The sequence below is a fragment of the Neopelma chrysocephalum genome, unplaced genomic scaffold, assembly GCF_003984885.1.
Source record: "Neopelma chrysocephalum unplaced genomic scaffold, ASM398488v2 Primary Assembly neopelma1_97222, whole genome shotgun sequence".
In the NCBI taxonomy this organism is placed as follows: Eukaryota; Metazoa; Chordata; class Aves; order Passeriformes; family Pipridae; genus Neopelma; species Neopelma chrysocephalum.
In genome coordinates, this window is record NW_020925863.1 from 694890 (window position 1) to 712437 (window position 17548).

The 17548-nt window shown below is 36.9% G+C and overlaps 1 protein-coding gene across 6 annotated transcripts in view; it reads right to left on the bottom strand.

Moving 5' to 3' along the window:
- Positions 1-9716: 9716 nt before the first annotated feature.
- Positions 9717-17548, bottom strand: part of LOC113961500 — a 60144-nt gene continuing 52312 nt past the window's right edge. For 2 of the 6 annotated variants that reach the window (XR_003532323.1, XR_003532321.1), the window contains exons 4-7: positions 10975-12659; positions 10259-10326; positions 10105-10176; positions 9717-10020 (exon numbers count right to left, since the gene is read on the bottom strand). Coding sequence is in view for 2 of the 6 variants with exons in the window: in XM_027671880.1 (XP_027527681.1) it covers positions 10285-10326; positions 10975-11068 (136 nt within the window). In the remaining 4 variants the exon portion in view is untranslated. Of the gene's footprint in view, positions 10177-10258; positions 10327-10974; positions 12685-17548 lie in introns of all 6 variants that reach the window. The other 4 variants (XR_003532322.1, XR_003532320.1, XM_027671880.1 and 1 more) reach the window with 4 other exon arrangements.

Below are 17548 nucleotides of genomic sequence, written 5' to 3' on the forward strand. Positions count from 1 at the left end.
CTTATGGGTCAACTGAAGATTCCTCTATGACCTCTCAGACAAAACCTTCCAGTGAACTTGGAAAGCTTAAGCACAGAATTTACTTGTCAGTCAAATGGCAAATGTCACATGACATTCTGCTATCAGTGTGCCTATATCAAGATTTTACTTTTTTAAACAAAATCAAATCTGTCTTATAAGTACTGCAGAGACTAGGTTATTGGAGCAGAAAAATATCTTTACCTGAGACTGTGCTGCCTCTCCTCTGGGCTGCACTGCCTGAGGTACAGAACTGAAGCCTGGGGTATGAAGGCTTTGAAGTTAAAGCATAACAGCCTCTTTGTTTTCTCTGTTTTCCTTGCCATAAAGAGCGCATAACTGGAGTGACAGAGTTCAGTGAATAGGCGCTTTACACGGCTGCCCATTGCAACACCTGCTGGCAGCGAGTGTGACACCACTGCAAACCTCTACCCATGGCACAGGAAGGGACACAGAAACCCCTTGTTCGGTCTCATGTTTTATAATGGCCAGAAATATATGTGCGGTGGGTTACATTTTCCTCCTCGAAGCCAGTTTTTCCATGTGTTTCAGCCAAAGCAATACCTGCAAACATTAAGACTAGTTTTCCAGCTCAGTGCTTTAGAAGTAACTATGGCAATGCTACAATTGGATTGTGTCATCTTTAGATTGTGGGGCTGACTTCGATGTTCTTAGTGGTCTGCTGGCATACTTAGGTGGGCAGGATATTTTAATAGTCTGTGGCTGTCGATTGTGCCTTGTAGCTTGTGTCCATCTTGAAATAAAAGGCCAATGGGTCAGTCTCCAGAAGAAAAGAAAAATGGGATTTTAAAATTGGGCCTTTTTGCACAGTTGTCACAAATGAGGACTTCCATATGAATGCTTATTGTGGGCGAGGTGGTAAGGGAACTAAGCTAACAAAAACAGAGCTGAACCTTGTGGATGGTCTGAAAAATGAATGCCCAAAACAGTGGAATACCAATAGTTCCTGCTATTGTGGAGGAGTAAGTGAGATCACTCGCATGAATTACAAGACTCTGGCTTGAACTTGTGTTCCTTCTGTGCTCTTATCATTTGCATGCCTTGGTCCATTAACATCACTCCTTGAACACACACAAAATGAAGAGCAAATTGTCTTTTTACAGTACCTCCTTAAATTGCTGTTTGTGGTTTTGGTTGGGATTGTGGGTTTTGTAGTTTGTTTGTTTTTTCAATGGCTGTCCCTTGAAGAATTATGAGAACTGCTTTTACAAAGAACATATCTTATAGCACCTATCAGATCTCTTTCTAATTTTTTTTAAATGTTCATTTCTGAGTGCAAGGCTTGAAAAAGTAGCAGAGCTGCATACTTTTACACAGTAGATACCTCTGAGCTATGTTGGATATGAAATAGTTTTCTAACATTCTGATTTTACATCTTAAGAGTTAATAATTTATCCATAAAAATTCCATATAAAGTGAAAATTTGTGTCTCTGTTTTGCTGTTTAAAGTTTTATCTGAAACAGCATTAGTGGCTATTTGCCTGAGATGCAGGCTAAAACCTTATTAAAATCTGAACCCCTACTTCAGTATTTAATTTTCTATTTAGTTTTATTAATAGTTGAGAGCTTTCTTGGTGGGAGATGTTATTTTGCTAACCATAACATAAGAAAAAATTCTATACATGCATAAATAAAACTTTGTGATGAAAAGTAGGTCAGCCCTTCAGTATGGCTTTTAGCTACATCTTAAAGATTTTTCTCTGCAGTGATTTGCTGATCCAGTTATTCTTAATATCATAATCCTTACATTTATAATCCTCAGTGATAGTTAATGATTGCTAACATGCATAATTTTCCTCATCCAGTGTCAACAGTGCCAGTGATACATTTGGTCATGTGTTTGTAAGTGGCTGTCTGTTTCAGAATCTGGTTATTTAAAGTGTATCTAATTTAATTACCAAACAGCAAATACACTGCCTGCAAAAGTCACTGACCTAGAATGTTGCCTCTAAGCTTTTGAGCATGGCTGATAGTGGAATGATGTAAAATGACATGAAAGCTGAAGACATAATTGCTCATTGTGAATCTTTTTTTTCAGTAGCTAACATTATTCCAAAGATGAAAAGTGACAGTTATATATTTTTGGCAACGTTTCCCTGTAGGAAAAGAACAGGCAACCTACTTATTTTTGCTACTGTTAGGGCTGACTCAAAATTATATTCATAAAAAGTTTATTTACTGACATTATAGACTGAATTTTTGAGCAGTCTGTACCCAAGTACTAATTTAGGGCTCCTATAGTCTAGGTATGTAGTCATGAAAAATGAGCTGTTGGAGGTTTAGCCACAAAATATCACAAGATTATTTCTAGGACCAAATGCTGTGTTTTGGGAGTTTGCAAGAAAATAAAAAAAAAACCTAAAAATGAAACGTTTAAAATTCAGATGATGCTTCTGAATATCTGGCTTTGTAAAACTTAAATGCCATCTGGTGACAGCTTTACCTTCTCCGCAGATTCCATCAGACTGTGTGTGTGTGTTCCCATTGCTTGCAAATTTACACTTGTAGCTGATGGAAATGGTACATATGTGAAAGCTTGGAAAGCAGTTAGTGAGCAGCCTTATTTAAAAAAGAGCTGATAAAATGTAGCAGCCAACAATCTTAGAGTGAACATAGAGCCTTAGCACATATTGCATTGTTCTGTGCAGGCTCTGTGTTCACTTTAACAGTGGCTGTTACAGTTTCTGATGATGATAAAGGTACATAAACTGTAGCCAGCTCAGGAACCTACCAGTCTCATCTGGGTGTGATGCAGAGATACCAACTTTATTTCTCATCAAGTTTGGAGGTCCTGCCTGTTCAAACCCTTCCTGTTAGAGGAGGACAGTGGCACCAGCACCCTGTGAACTCAAGCACAGCAAGCTGCTAATGTAATCTTATTGATTTGGGTATTCAAGTAAAAACTTCTTTGTAGACTTGGCCTGCAACAGTTCATTCATTTGTGGTAGAAAAATGGCAAAATAATATGTTTTAATCCGTTTTAGTCTGACTACAAAGAGCCCTTAAAACATGGTCTATTATTTTTAGGCATTTTCATTGAATTACCTTTCAGTTCCAGTTCAGCAAAGGGTGGTATGCCCTCCTGGTGAAAAATTTTGTAGTGAGTATCCTGAGCTAATCTGATGGTGTCCTCATAGAAAATGAGTAAGGCAGGAAGACTTCTGTTTCAGAAAAATATAGCTCTGGTACCTCATCTAAGTAGAGAGGAGCCAGTAGTGCTGGACGTTAAGACTGGAGAGGCACGCACTGAAGTTCTAGCAAAGAAAACCTTCTGTGCAGGTATGCATGTCTTAGACTTGGATTTCTCCTGAGCAATGCTGCTGACTACCTAGCAATAGATGCAGTAGTCCCTCAGAATCGCAGTAAAAGGTTTAAAGCAGAAGTAATGTTTCCAAACAGATAACAGCCTCTATAAGGAGTAAGAAAATAACGGGTTTGGTGCTTCATTTCTTTCAGTTTGATTTGGTTTTTCTCCTGTTAGTATGAAGTGTCTAAGGTGCCTCTCTGCATTCAGAAAAGCATTGATGGGGATGGGTGGTGTAGCAATGGAGAAACAAAAAGCAGATTTTTTTGGGTGGGTTTGTGTTTTTTTTGGTTGGTTTTTTTTTGGGGGGGGAGGAGGAGGGAGGTTTGTTGTTTTGTTTTTAGAATTCACTCTTAACGGTCAGTTTGTGGTATTCACTTTGAACAGACCTGGGGTTTGGTTTATCTCATTCTTGATGTGTGTCAACTGATTCCAGAAGGCACTTTTAGTCAGCAGCTACAACCATTTGTACACGTACCTGCAATACCTAAAACTTTGCAGAACGTAAATCATCTCTTGTGAAGGCTGATACAAATCTGAAGTCCATATGTAGCTCTAGGCCAGAGAGGGATACCAATAGGCATCCAAAATGAAGAAGCTCTTGGATATTGGGACAGAAGATATTTTAAGAGATGTGATAATGTTTTGCTTTGATTTTTTTTTTTCAAATGCAGCCAATGAATGGCTTAGTTTTGCTGGCTCTGTATGAAAATAATGGATGAAATTATGGAAAATGCACAGTGTGAAGGGAGAGAGAGGAAACAAGCTGCCATTGCTTCAAGTACATACACTTGTGCTGTGGGAGCCATCGTCAGACAAAAATAAGCTGTGAGCTCTTTCCCACCCACATACCTCAAGCTTCATGAAGCGCAGGAGACTGTCATGTGGTGGCAAAGGCCAGATTATCATAATGTGGGTGTGATGTTTCTGCCCAAAAATATCCTCCTGCCTGTTGTGTTCCGAAGCTCCTTATTTGTACCTGCAAAGTAGCAATCTGCACAAACGTAGTTAAGTGTCCAAGTGCTGTGTGTCCAGGGCCACCCACAGTTTGTCTGTGGGCAGAAAAGCTCTCTCCGTAGGTGGAAACATGTGTTTTCCAAGTACATGTTCTTTGTTTCTCTCTTTCCCCTCCCCCAAGAGTGACATCTACCTCTGCATTTTTCCCTCAGTGTGGGATGTGCGGGACCATACTTGTTTTACAGTTCTCTTGTGTGTTGGCTTACCAAATCCTCAGCTTGTACAAACTGGCGTAATTCCACTGAAATCAATAAAAGTATGTTGACTCCAAAACCAGCAGAGAATCTGAATTCATTAGTTAGCAGACTATGATCCATGTGATCTTCTGGAACAATGTACTGCAGTTGTTTTGGGGATGCGCAGAGATCTTCCTGGAGAGTCTATAGAGGCTTCCTTTAAGATATGCTGTAGGCCACAGATGGCTGCTGTCTTTATTTTCTTTTTTTTTTCTTTCCTGGTGTCTTCTACAGTTACATTGTGAATGTCTCTCAAAGTTCTTCTGGTTTTGTTATCCCTCTAGTAGTTTGTGGGCTCCCTAAAGTGCGTCCACTGTCCCTGTCTGTAGGAGAGCACACACTAATTTCATCGTGTCTGTCAGTCTGGTAACCAGCAGCATATTGATACTGAGTGAATAGGATGGCATTTAAATGTAAATCCATTGTCATGAACTCGAGGTTTGTCACGGCTCATTATTTTGAGGCAAACACAGTAATCAGCTCAGGGTGTACTTTATGAGAATTAGGAATGTTTTACACATCAGATGGTGATGACTTTTTGAGGGCAACCACCTGGACTCAACTCTCGCTAGCTAAAACTAATATTTTTTGTTTGTTTGTTTGTTTCAGAGTTTCAAAATGCCTGTGAGTAAGCACTTTAACTGTTTAATTACTAAATAATAGATCTATGCAATCAATTAGATTAATAGCATGATTATTGGGATAACCTGTAGATGATACTGTAGTTTAAATACATAGTTTATGTATATTGGTACCTTATCTTCAGTGCAAGGTGAAACTTCCACTATCATGATGACAAGGTGCATGTTACTTTCCAGCTATTTCTCCTCTTTACCTAACCTGGTATCTGAAACTTCTGAACACTGATATCATAGATTTGTGTTATCTGGTCCATTTTAGACTTGTTTTTCATCCTAAAGACCTAGCATGACATTTCTAATGGAAAAAATAATGATTATTTAAAAAAAAACCACAAACACCAAACAAAATATGGCCCGTCAACTTATATCATCAGATCTCATGATGGTCTATTTGTGAGCCTGTTAGATTAAAGTGGATTTGTTAAAACATCACAACTTTTAAGGCTAGCAGCTGTATCTCATGAAGTAGAATCAGGAAAAGTCAAAATATGTGTCATAGGCATAAAGTTTCTGTTCTGATTCATGGGCTTATGTGGGTTAGAGTTTATGCACCTGAAGCTTTCCTGAAATTTTTGGTATCCTCCAAACGTAGGAGGAGACTATATTTTTGTTTCTAGTGGCAATATGAAGGCAGTCTCATAAACAGAAAATGTTGAAAATGGGCATTTCCATCAGTTTTTATAAGAACCATATTTGGAAGCGGTGGAATTTGAACACTTGCCCTGTTTCATCCTCAGATCAATGATTCCTAAACTCTAGCATAAACTTTCTCTTACATGTATTTGTCAGATGTATTCGTGTTCAGTTTGTGATTACTGGTTGTTATGAAGTGAAGGCTCTAACGTGGTAATGTCAAATACTGATCTTGTAAGCATACTTTGGGTGCAGGCAGCAGGAAGAGAAGTAAATCATTATGCTTCTATTGCCTCTTTTGCAGTTTGTACTCTTAAAATGAAAATAATGTGGGGGAAATTAAGTACAATGGCAAGTTTAAGTATTGGGGTTTTTTTATTAAGTCATGATAGGCTTCTGCTTGTATTCAAAGTATTTGTATTCAAAGTATACTACATGCCACTGTGTAGTTGTTGCCACTAAGTTTCAAAACCTTAATGATGTTTTTGGAGGAAGGAGGAGCTATATTTTGAAAACAAAAATCTCTAAGTTCAAAAAATTGCAAGTGTTGCAAGGGAATGAAATAATCTATTTTAAACTACGAAAGAATTTGTGGACACTGTATCTATGGAATAATGTTAGATAAATTTAAATGCGTTAACTCTGTGGTGCCATTAAAAATGCTATTTTTGGCTGAAAAGGAGCAGTGATTGCTTGTAAAATAAAGGAGCGTCAGATTATTTCATCTAGCCTTGGCTGGGCTCTTTGGAATGTGGTCTGCATTTCTAGCACTCACACTTAAGGAGAATGCACAGGAAGGAAAAACTGTAAAGTTAAAATAAAATTATACAAACCTAAATAAAAGGGCAAAATGTAAAAATTATTCTGTAGTGCATGTCACCAGGCAAGTGCTTAAAAAAATTATTGGTTTCTGTTGTAACTCTGGCAAGTAGCAAAGGTATATATTAAGAGGGGAAAAAAAAAAAGCGGTCAGCAAGAAAAACATGGTATTTATATGACATAAAAGTCAGGATTGCAGATCATTCTCTAGTTCTTCCCCAAAGAGACATGATTGGAGTCTGATTGTCCAGATACTGCTTCCATTTCAACTATAAATTACTTCTATATTTAACTCTTTAATCTACAGTGTCACTTCACCATCTGTAAGGTAAGAGATTAGTGTGGTGGTGTCAGCTGTGCCAAAAATCAAGTCTATCATATTCATCCTGCCATGGTTCTGAATATCACAGACTATTTCTATCACAGGAGTTCTTTAACTTGTAGTTTTAGAGATATAACCAGGTGTCTGTCTGTACTTGCTAAACAGAAGCTATGGGCTTAATGCAGAAGCTGTTGAATTAGATGTTTTGATCCGTCTTACGCCAGAAGCAAGGGGGAAAAAAGTACTTGGAGGTAATTTAAAAAAACCAACAACTCCAAACCTTATAACAAGCCCTTAGTACCACCTCTGCTGTCTTCAAGCACAGTAATGTGTACACTTGGGAACAGCAACTAATCTCTCGTGTATGGGAAGTACATTCCTTCTCCTCTCCCTGCACTGCTGTAAAACCAGTGCTCCTATTATGTCAAGGTCCATCGAGTTTGCTGCAACTTTGATATGCTTGACCTAAAAATATTGCTGTGAGTGAATTATTTACAATGACACTGAGGAGCAATTTTCTAGAATGTTTCTATGGCCTGTGGGCATTGTACTGAGTACATATGTATCATATTAACAAAACCCAGGAAAATTACCATGAAACCTTCCCACAGTATTTCACAGCAGTTGTTACCAAATTGTGATTGTTCTGTGGCTTTACAGCATAAGGAAAGATGAGTGCAAGCCAGCATCTCTTGTGGGGTGTGGAATAAAAGTATTGCTTTCCAATGAATATTATTAAATAACTAGTGTGTAGAGGTTGACTTTAAGCTGTGTGAAATACTCTGTATCTGTACACTAAGAAGACATTTTTCTATTTGTATATGAAAACATGATGTAACTGATAAACTTAATGCTAGGCACCATTAAAAAAGACTGTTATTGCAGAGTCACCTCTTCAGAAACAAATAAAAACTTGTAGTCCAGTTGGAAATATCTGTTTTATATTTGTAATGGGTATAGGCTGATTATTTGTGCTTGGTCAATGCTGGCTGAGGTTTTCTGCACCCTATTCTAGCAGGGTATGAATCATTGATCTTCAATTAGTACTGCCTTAGAAAAGGATATAATTTTATCCTTTTCTTGCATTGAAGTCTGTCTCTCCTTAATGATAATAATTCAGACATCATCAGCACAGAAAACATGTATGGAAACCACTCATGTTCCAGGACACTGGTTCTTTCCAGTGTTGAGAAATTCCAGAATCTTCTGTTTTGATAAGTATTTTCTCTGTTAAAAATACATAACTTATCTATAACTAGCATTAATAAATGTATTGCAAAACCAAGACCTGGGTTTTAGGTTTCAGTAAGGAACTTTGTTTTTGCTACAGTATGAATCATACTAGCTTCAGCTTAATTTGAAAATTTCTCCTTCTAGATAGAATGTACACCTTTGAGTCTTGCTTTTAATATGATCTTTATCTGTCTGCAATATGTAAGTCTGTAGTAATTCATATTCCCATTTTTGTAGAAATGGGTAAACCTAAAGATACAGGCTTATCTCTGAACAGCATTGCTGAGAAATCATTCATCCATAGCAACTCTTCCTTTTAATACTTTGCTCTTCTGTCTCTGACCATGATAGTATTCAGACCCTGTGGGTTCGTCTCTAGTAAATATTGGAATAAGAAAAGGTAATCTTCTGAAATATCAATTTTAAATAATGTCCAAATAATTTCAGGATTTATTTTGCAAGTGTGATTACACCTTTAAGGGGCCTGATTTTTTTTTTCTATAAATATTAGTTTTGCATACAACAAAGGACTGATCTCTTTCAGGATTGAAATACATCTTTACCATTTAATTAGACTGATAACACAAAGTTCAAGTGTAAGTGTATTGTCCCATGACAGCCTTGATATTTGTATCCTGTTCAGTTGCTACATGGTGAAACTTAAGAAAAGCAAATACAGTACACAAGATAACTTGCTGTGTAACTGATGTGCTGAGGAAACTTTGCAAATAACCAAACTAAAGTATTATTTTTGAACCCCCCCACAATGAGGAAGAACGACATGACTGCTGTGGCATTACCTAACCTTTGTAAGCAATTCTTGTTGCAGAATATTTGAGTTGCAGTAAGTCTAAAGACTGAACTTACCTTGAATGATTGTGTGATGTGAGAAATGTAGACTGGTTCTTCTGTGTGTCTGACCAGGTTAATAAAGGGTTGTAAGGAAATAAGGACAAAAATGTGAGTTTATTTACATTTTTATTTTCTTATTAGTATCTGCAATACTGAGAGTGTGACATAGGTACTCAGTTTACAGTAATTTTACAATTTAACTACTTTTCCATTTTTATTTCTGGATATACATTTCTCTGTCATTGTTCAGATGCCTAAAAAAGCCAGATGCAATAGTAAGAGTTGTCTAATAATATTTATGTGCTCAGAAAAAAATTTGTGTAAAATTAATTAATTTATTTGATAAAACATTTGATCCATAACTTTGAAATCTTATTTGTTCCCATTTGTGTTTGTCATGACAAGTATAGAAAAAACTTTTTAAATATTCCACAATGCCTAGTTAAAATGACATTTAAATATTCTTTCCTTCTATGTCAGAGTCCTTAGGAGTGGATATACAGTTTACTGTACAGTTATTTATTTCTGCACACATACTAAATAAGACTTTTTATGGTTTCGGTGATACTGAATCCTGTAAGGACAATATTCCAGAAAAAGGCAGTGGGTTTTTTTTCTATTCAGCTAAGTTAAACACACTTAAAAACAAGCAAGCAAAAAGTGAATACTCCCAACTGTTTTTCTGACCAGAAAAATGTAGTTTATAAGAAGCTTGTTTCTCACTACTGCTTTCAGAGCTGCTGTTCCTCTCAACGGCAACTGTAAAATGTGGGGCCACAGTTGCATTCATTGTTCAGTGAGCTTGTCCACAAAGTTAAACCCACCGACAGCAATGAATGTTGATTGTGACCTTTTTTGTAAAGCTTGGCAGGGTGGGGGAGAAACATCATATGATGGTTAGGTTGCTATCTTCGGTGTTAAGGCCTGAAAGCATGAAGTAAGGAGGAGGATGGTTAGCTGGAGGGTACAATCAACGGTCGATGGTTTTCACTTTAATTCCAAACTCACCGACAGCGTTGAATGTTCACTGAAGCAACCACTACAACAGAACTCCATTGACTTGACCGCATCCTCAAATGTCTGAAAGGAGGGGGGGAAAATCAAAATTCACACAATGATTTTAATCATACAGATGATGCAACTTCAATCATTTTTCTCTTACCAACACCCTTCTCTGCCCATCGTAATTCAGTCTTTGTGCAAGGAGCTGGCAGTTTCCCAAACTTCTTTCTATGAAAAGAAAAGATATTTCACTTATTCAGGCTTTAATAATAAAGGTTGGGGATGCAGGCACAAGTGGATTAATTTTGTCTGTTATTTCCTGAGACTGAACTTCATAGCAAAATCAAACACGAGATCCCGTATAAGAACAGAGCTGGCTAAGAGTGTTACGAATCAGTGTTGCCAATTAGAGGTTGCCCAATGGAGCAAAATTTCTTTTACTGACATGGTTCAATTGGATTTAAACTTGCTTAGGATTGATGAAAAATATATTTTCTTTAAAGGTTGCTTAATTTCTCAATAAATGTCTTACAGAGACAGAAGGCCTTTCTTCCTTACAAACTGTCACACAAGCAGAACCTGTTATGATAGTTTTCAGGAGAAAAAAATAGTGAATATTAAGACTTGACCTAAATTTATTTTCATGTATTTTTTTTAGGTAGTGGCATGCTGTGCATATACAGTGCTGCTCATCACACAGTAAAGTCCTTATTCTTAAAAATTGCCACAGTAACATAACATTTTTTCCCAATCAATTGTCTTAATTATTAATAAAAATAAATAATAATTTAAAAAAGCAGGATTGTAATGTTTGTGTTGTAGAAGGGTTTTAGAGGCTGTATCAGAAGGTAAAACAAGGTAATCTAGGAATTTTACCTTATTTGCATTTGGGAGCAGAGTTCTTCTGCAGAAGGTGTTCTCGATGCTCAACTGGTCAGAATTCTTTTTTGCCAGGTCCGCTCTTGCTGTGTGACTGTGTGACTGATTCATTGACTTCTATGAATTGCTGTTTGTTTACCTTATCTTTTGGTAAAAGATGTTTTATACTCTCTCATCAATCTCTGATTATTTTTAAGTCTTTATGAATGTTGGGGGTTTTGTTTCTACTTTGTAAAAGGAACCCGCACCAAAAGACTGGAGCTCATAGGTATGGCGCCTGTGTCTATTTTCTAAACAAACACCATGACAAGGACTTTGTTCTGTTTCTTTCAACTAATTGTTCTGCACGTAGAGGTATTTATTACATCATTTAACTCAACATTATTTTTATGTAATATTACTGAAGGACAAAGTCATTAATATAGTCTATTGGAGAACTAGACAAGAATGGAATCCATTAATTCTCTTCTTTATGTAGATTAGATGTATTTTGTTTAGGAAGGCCACTATGGTTAGGAATATATCTGAATTCTAATCAAATGTGGCAGTACATCTTTCTTTCCTGATACAACTGTATGGGATATTTGCTGCCAATAGTTTAGCTTTGAAGTTTATTTTTATTTTTCCATTTCTTTGTAGTGGTTTTTCAAAGGTTTAATTCCATGGATATTATGAGAAGACTGCTGTACACCAGCATGAGTGATGAGAGAATAAGGCTCTCCAACTCAGTCTTTTGTGCATCTGCATCTGTTCAACTTTGTTCTAGCCAAATGAACTGACTTTATGGTTTAGGGTTGCTCATGTTTCAGATCCACCCTATTATGAGCTTGCTTTTTGTACGTCATTTCTTTCAGTACTTATTCCTATGGTCTTATTCCCTGCTTCCATCTGTCACTTCATATTTCAATATGGGGTCCTGCCTGGCTGCTATCTGGCAATCAGGATGGAGAGTAGGGGAAGAAGAGGAGCTGAGGAGCTACGTAGAGCTTGTGGCTGGGTGGATTGCATCTTAGAATGAATTACTTTCACAGGTTATTATTAATGACTCCCACCCCATGTAATGGAAAAACCTCAGGATTTTCTTAGTTATCTGGCCTCTGAAATGGGCTGAAACTTGTGAAATGGGCTGAAACTAAGTACAAAAAGTATTCCTGGGTTCCAGCCCTAATTCCTGATGTGTGCAGGTTATGCAGGGTAAATATGCTGTCATCATCTCTCATCTGGTTTTCATTTTTTTTAAATCCCTTACCAGGCTTAGCTGACTGTTACAAATGCCAGCTTTATTTTAAATTTTTTTTTCAGATCTGCAAGCTTATGTGAACATTCATATTGGATGTATTTTTTTTTTTTTATTTAAGGTTAGTAGGTCATAAATAAACCAAAGCACTTTCCTTGCTATGAGCAATAGGGTCGTGGTGTACATGAAATATCGCTTTAAAAAAATTGGAACCTAACGTGAATTGACAGAGGTACATGAGGAAGTAGTTCATCGTGTGGCTGCAAAGGCCATAGGGATTTGGACTGCTAGAGCTGCCTGTCTTAGGAATAGATTAGATATCTTGTCTGATGACCCGTACTTAATTTAAGTGACTGCCTTTGCAAGTCCTTCCAGAGGGCAACTGTGTGAAGTAGAGCATCTCATCCTCAGTCTTCAGTCCTCTTCTTCCTCTTCATGGCCTGACCTAAATTGAAGATATGGGTGTTGTGCTGCACAAACAGACAATTACTTTGATGCTATGTGAACTGCATCTTTGGTTCTAATTAGTTACCTTTTCTGTTTTGACCTTCATCTTGCTTTAAAAGACCAGCGTTCCATCACTGTACTGGTTAATACTGGCAACTGTAGCACAGTTTAACAGTAAACACACGTGTTTAACAACAGCCTTATGTAAAGTAGGAGCACAAGCTCCCTCTCCCTACTTAGAAATGATAGAACTATCAAAGACTACTCTACCCTGCTTATTGTCCCACCTTTTCCTTTCTTCCTTCTCTCTCCCCCACATAAAAATGCTAGATGAAATATGAATGATAAATGTCAGCCAGATAGAAGTCTGGCTTGCAGGCTACTTCAAACAGCTGTCTTAGAACTTTTACCAGTCTTACTGCCAGTATAGCAGGGAGTTTTCTTAGGAACAAATACTTTGGTGAATACACAGATCTCAAGTTTTAGATACTTTTTCTAATTGTGCATTAGAACAGTCTATCTAGGTTGTATAGTGGTTAACATAGTATGTTAACATATTTTTGAGACAAATACACTGCATGGTTTACAGAATCATTTTTCTTTTGCTGACACTAAATTCTTACTGGAAGGTGGAATTCAGACTTTTTGAAGGCAAATATTCATTTGTATAAAAGGAAGACAAGAGAACAGTGTTAATTCTGATACTGGAAAATTATCTCATGGATACAGTTTTTGGCTACTTCCACCTCCTGCTTGCCCTCTCCCACAGTCTGTCAACAGATTTCCAGTTATACGCTTGGGGACAGGAAGAAATGCAATGTGTGGATTTTGGTTTTTTTTTTAATTGTCTTGCAAAAGTGAATTCCAGTGGCAGCATCTAAAAGTGGCACTAGCACACTTGGGATCAGATTCTCAGCTCGTGTAAACTGACACAGCTCCACTGACGTCAGTGGCATCTGCGTTTACACCAGCTGGCACCTGGATGCTCATCTGGGAAAAAAGTGAGGTAGAACGATCAGTTATCAGTTCTTATATTTTCTGGCTTTTGTGTTGTGTTCATCTTTTTTTATTAAACCTTTCTAAAATGACAAATTTTCATGTAGTATTGACATTTTACTCACAATATATTAGCAGTAATACTAAATCTCTGAGTATTGACACTGCTGTGCTTCCACCAAAAGGAATTAAATCCAGCTGACTGTAGTTATTAGAAATTCAATTTATTCTTGTGTGACATTCAGTTATGAGCTGAAAGTAAAAAAATCTGTGCAGCTATCAAGAGGTAGTCCCTCTTCTGACAAAATGAAAAGTGTTTGTTTCTTCTGTGGTCTTAAAAAGTGCAAGAACAGAATGAAATAACTGTGACTGTAATCTAAGACTCTCACTGTATTCTACAGACACTAACTTCAGTTGTTTCTGTAGTGTGTTGGAGTATAGCATCAGCTCCTAATTACTGACGCAGTAAATCTAAGGTTAATGTTTTTCAAGAAATCCAACGAGACAATCACTAAGTTTTCATGTTTTCTTAAACCTATGGAAACATCTTTGTTAACCTCTGCTGGGAAAAAAAAAATGTTTTAGGGAGTATTTCAGCATTTACTGGAGTACACCCATCCCTGGGGAAAAGTAGCAGCTGTATAACATCTTGAAGCACTAATGCATGCCAGCCTGAGAGAGGAGGAAAAACTGGGATTGCCTTGTTTAAATTCTGCATCCTACAAGGCTGCTTTTTTGTATGTTATGATATGAAGAAATCTAAAGATATGCAGAATCATCCTGGTTCTTGCTCATAGAATAAGAGGGTGGAAAATATCTTGGCCCACCAAAAAAACACTTTGAGGTGAAATAATATCCCCAGGACTGTTTTTTAAATTAAATCAAAACTCGTTTGACATGCATAGCCATCACAGAGTAATCTGAACTTCACTGAGTCCTATCAGAGTTCTGCTGGCCCAGAAACTGTGACATCTACAAATACCAGCTTCGTGTGTTTGTAGCCTTTGACTAAGTTTTGCTGTCCAAAAATTGACTGTGCTCTTGAAATTGAACCCATCAGCTAATATTACATGTCTACGACACTGGCTATGAGTTGGGATACTGATTAGCCAAGATAATTTTGGAACAGAACAAATGTGAGGAGCAGCAATGATATTGATTCAATCAAATATTTGATTGCACTTCCAGAAATAATTTAATTGCAGAGCTCAAAACTGTACTTTGCCCATTAGAATTTTACCTGATTAGTATTGTGTTAAATCTTGATATTAAAGACCCTTCCAACCCCAAATTTAATGTAAAAATACCCAAGGCAATATTGTCTTTTTGCATACTGCTTTAGATTTATTGTGCTTCAATCAATATAAATTGTTACTCTTATTTAACAAATCATAATTGCGCTCATGTTCTATACAGACTTTTATATCTGACCTATTGAGCCTGAATGCAATTTATTACTTCATGTTGTTAGTCCTTTTTGAAATTGTAAGAGCTTTTCCAACATGCAGGATTGAGGCCCTGGCTCTATAAGCTTTGCTTTTTATTTAAAGTCAAGAAATTGCTAAATAAATTCTAATATTGCCTGTATTTTCCCAACCTTTTAGATCACAATTCTCCACTCTTTGTCACTGGAACACATTACTATTTATGGAAGATATGCACACATTTCAGTGTCCATAAATCATACGCAAACATCTGTTCTTTAGATCAGTAGATGGAGTATGGTAACTGCTTCTTAACACTTATATCCATGAAGTAATGCTCACCTACTGATGTTATGCTTAAACTTTAATATTTTAGCAAATATTTCAGTAATTTAACTTTCCAGGCAATGTAATTCAAGACAGTACAAATTGCAAGCACAGTCTGGCATAGAGCTCTGTGTGGCCTGTACCTGAAAAATGTCAGGTGAAAGTTGTAAGGTAGAGGGTGTAAACATTAACAGGAACATGATCAACCTGACTAAAACAGAAGAGGTTCTGTAAGTCATTTTCTCCACTCATTACTGCCTTTGAAGGGAATTTCTTTCCCTCCCTCTTCCTGTGATAGCTTTAAACAGGCATCTTTCTCCTATTTGATGAATCTGTAGTGGTCCACATTTTTGTTTTAGTAGTCTGATCTATTTCCCATGTGATTCTGCAGACAAGATTCTAAGGCCAATAACTGGGAAGCTGCGCTCTGAGAACACATGCTATCTGTGGACACCAAGACTATGTGCAAGTTAAAATGTGAGAGGTGGGGAAAGACAGTGTTGTATGATAGAATGGGCACTGGATGGAAAAGCAGAGAATAAGTTTTCTTATTCTGTCTTCAATCTCAGTGTTAGTATTTTTATATAAAATATTTTCAGCTGTAAAGGGAAGAATCTTCAGGTTGTGTCCTGTTTAGCATTTACGTCAAGCCTTTATTTAGTTGTCATATGTACTGTGGATTCATTGGTTGATTTTCAATATCTTTGTATTCTTTTTATGGGAATGGAGACGATACTTTGGGGCTACAGTTATGAATGTCAGTGTAGAAACTGAGTTTTCATAGGAAGAAAGTATGTATAAATATGGACAGTAAAAATATTTTATATTTCTAAAAGTTATTGAGTCCTTCTTTAGTCAACTGTAAGACAGTAGACTGTAGTTCTTTACCTGAAGAAAGTGGACTGACTGCTTTTAAATTGCCTGCAAATCCTCTTGGTTTAAAAAAAGCCAAAGTGATTCAGAATGAATTTGGAACACCATTTTAGGACTTCTGGAGTATTTCAGTACTGTTTGCATGTTGTCTTTTAGGTTCTTCACAGTGATTAAATGAAATAGATATATTCATAAAAATACACTTGGGGGCTTTTAAAATCTTTTGTTTACTTTGTGCTCTTGATTTTTTTCATCAAAAGGTGCTGAGTGCAGGTTTGCTTTACAGATCCTCCATGTGTCCATATCTCGCTGCCAGAGCAGAGTGCAACAGCAAATGGCTTTAATATCCCATCCCCCTCTTCGTTCTGTGTTGCCATAGGAATGGTCTGCGAGAATTACCAAATTCAAATAATTATGGTCCTGCAGCACAAAGTTTCTTTTGATCAAGAGCAAGTCATTTGAACCCTGATGTTTAGTGGGTAATACTTACAGCCTCATAAAAGTGTAGTGATGGCTGATATCTCATAGTGCTTTGAACATGTGAAGTGCTATATAAACAATATAGGGCTATTGCACACAACTCAAGCTATTAGCATCTGAGGCACAGTGCCCCAGGCCCTTGGAGGGGAAGTCACGTCTTCACTGGAAAAGAGGCACCTTTTTGAGTTCTGTCTGCTTCCGGATTAGGTATCGGGAGCTTTCTAGGTAGCATATAGATATGAAAAAGCACCTTTTTTCAAACACTGTATTTATTACACTGCACTGGATACTAACTAAAGGCAGGCAGTATTTAGTTAAAAAATGTGAGGATGGTAAATCATTGCCTGTTTGCATTATTTCCTTTCCTGTAATTGTATTTTGGCATTTCTGCATTTTTCCCCTTTGCAAAATATCTGTATGCATATCTATTTGTTGCTAATATACTTAGTATTTTTCATGTGTAATTCGAAACAGATGAGAGATTATGCTTCATTTTTTTTCCCCTAAAAATATCAACATACTTTACAGAATTTAGACCACAAACACTCCATAAGTGTCTGTGTGTAAATGGTGGTGAAATCTTGTTCTCAAGATAGCAATACAAACTAAGAAAATAGTAGAGAGGCACTTGCTAAACAGCTGATGTAACATCTGTCTATCAGAGCTGAAGGTACTGCTCAGATGAGAACAAACTTTTCATAGGATTCATGTTATTGTCTTATTTGCCCTGTTTTTACTCTTTCACACATTTTGCATGCTCTGATAAATAAGGGCTACTGCTTGGGAC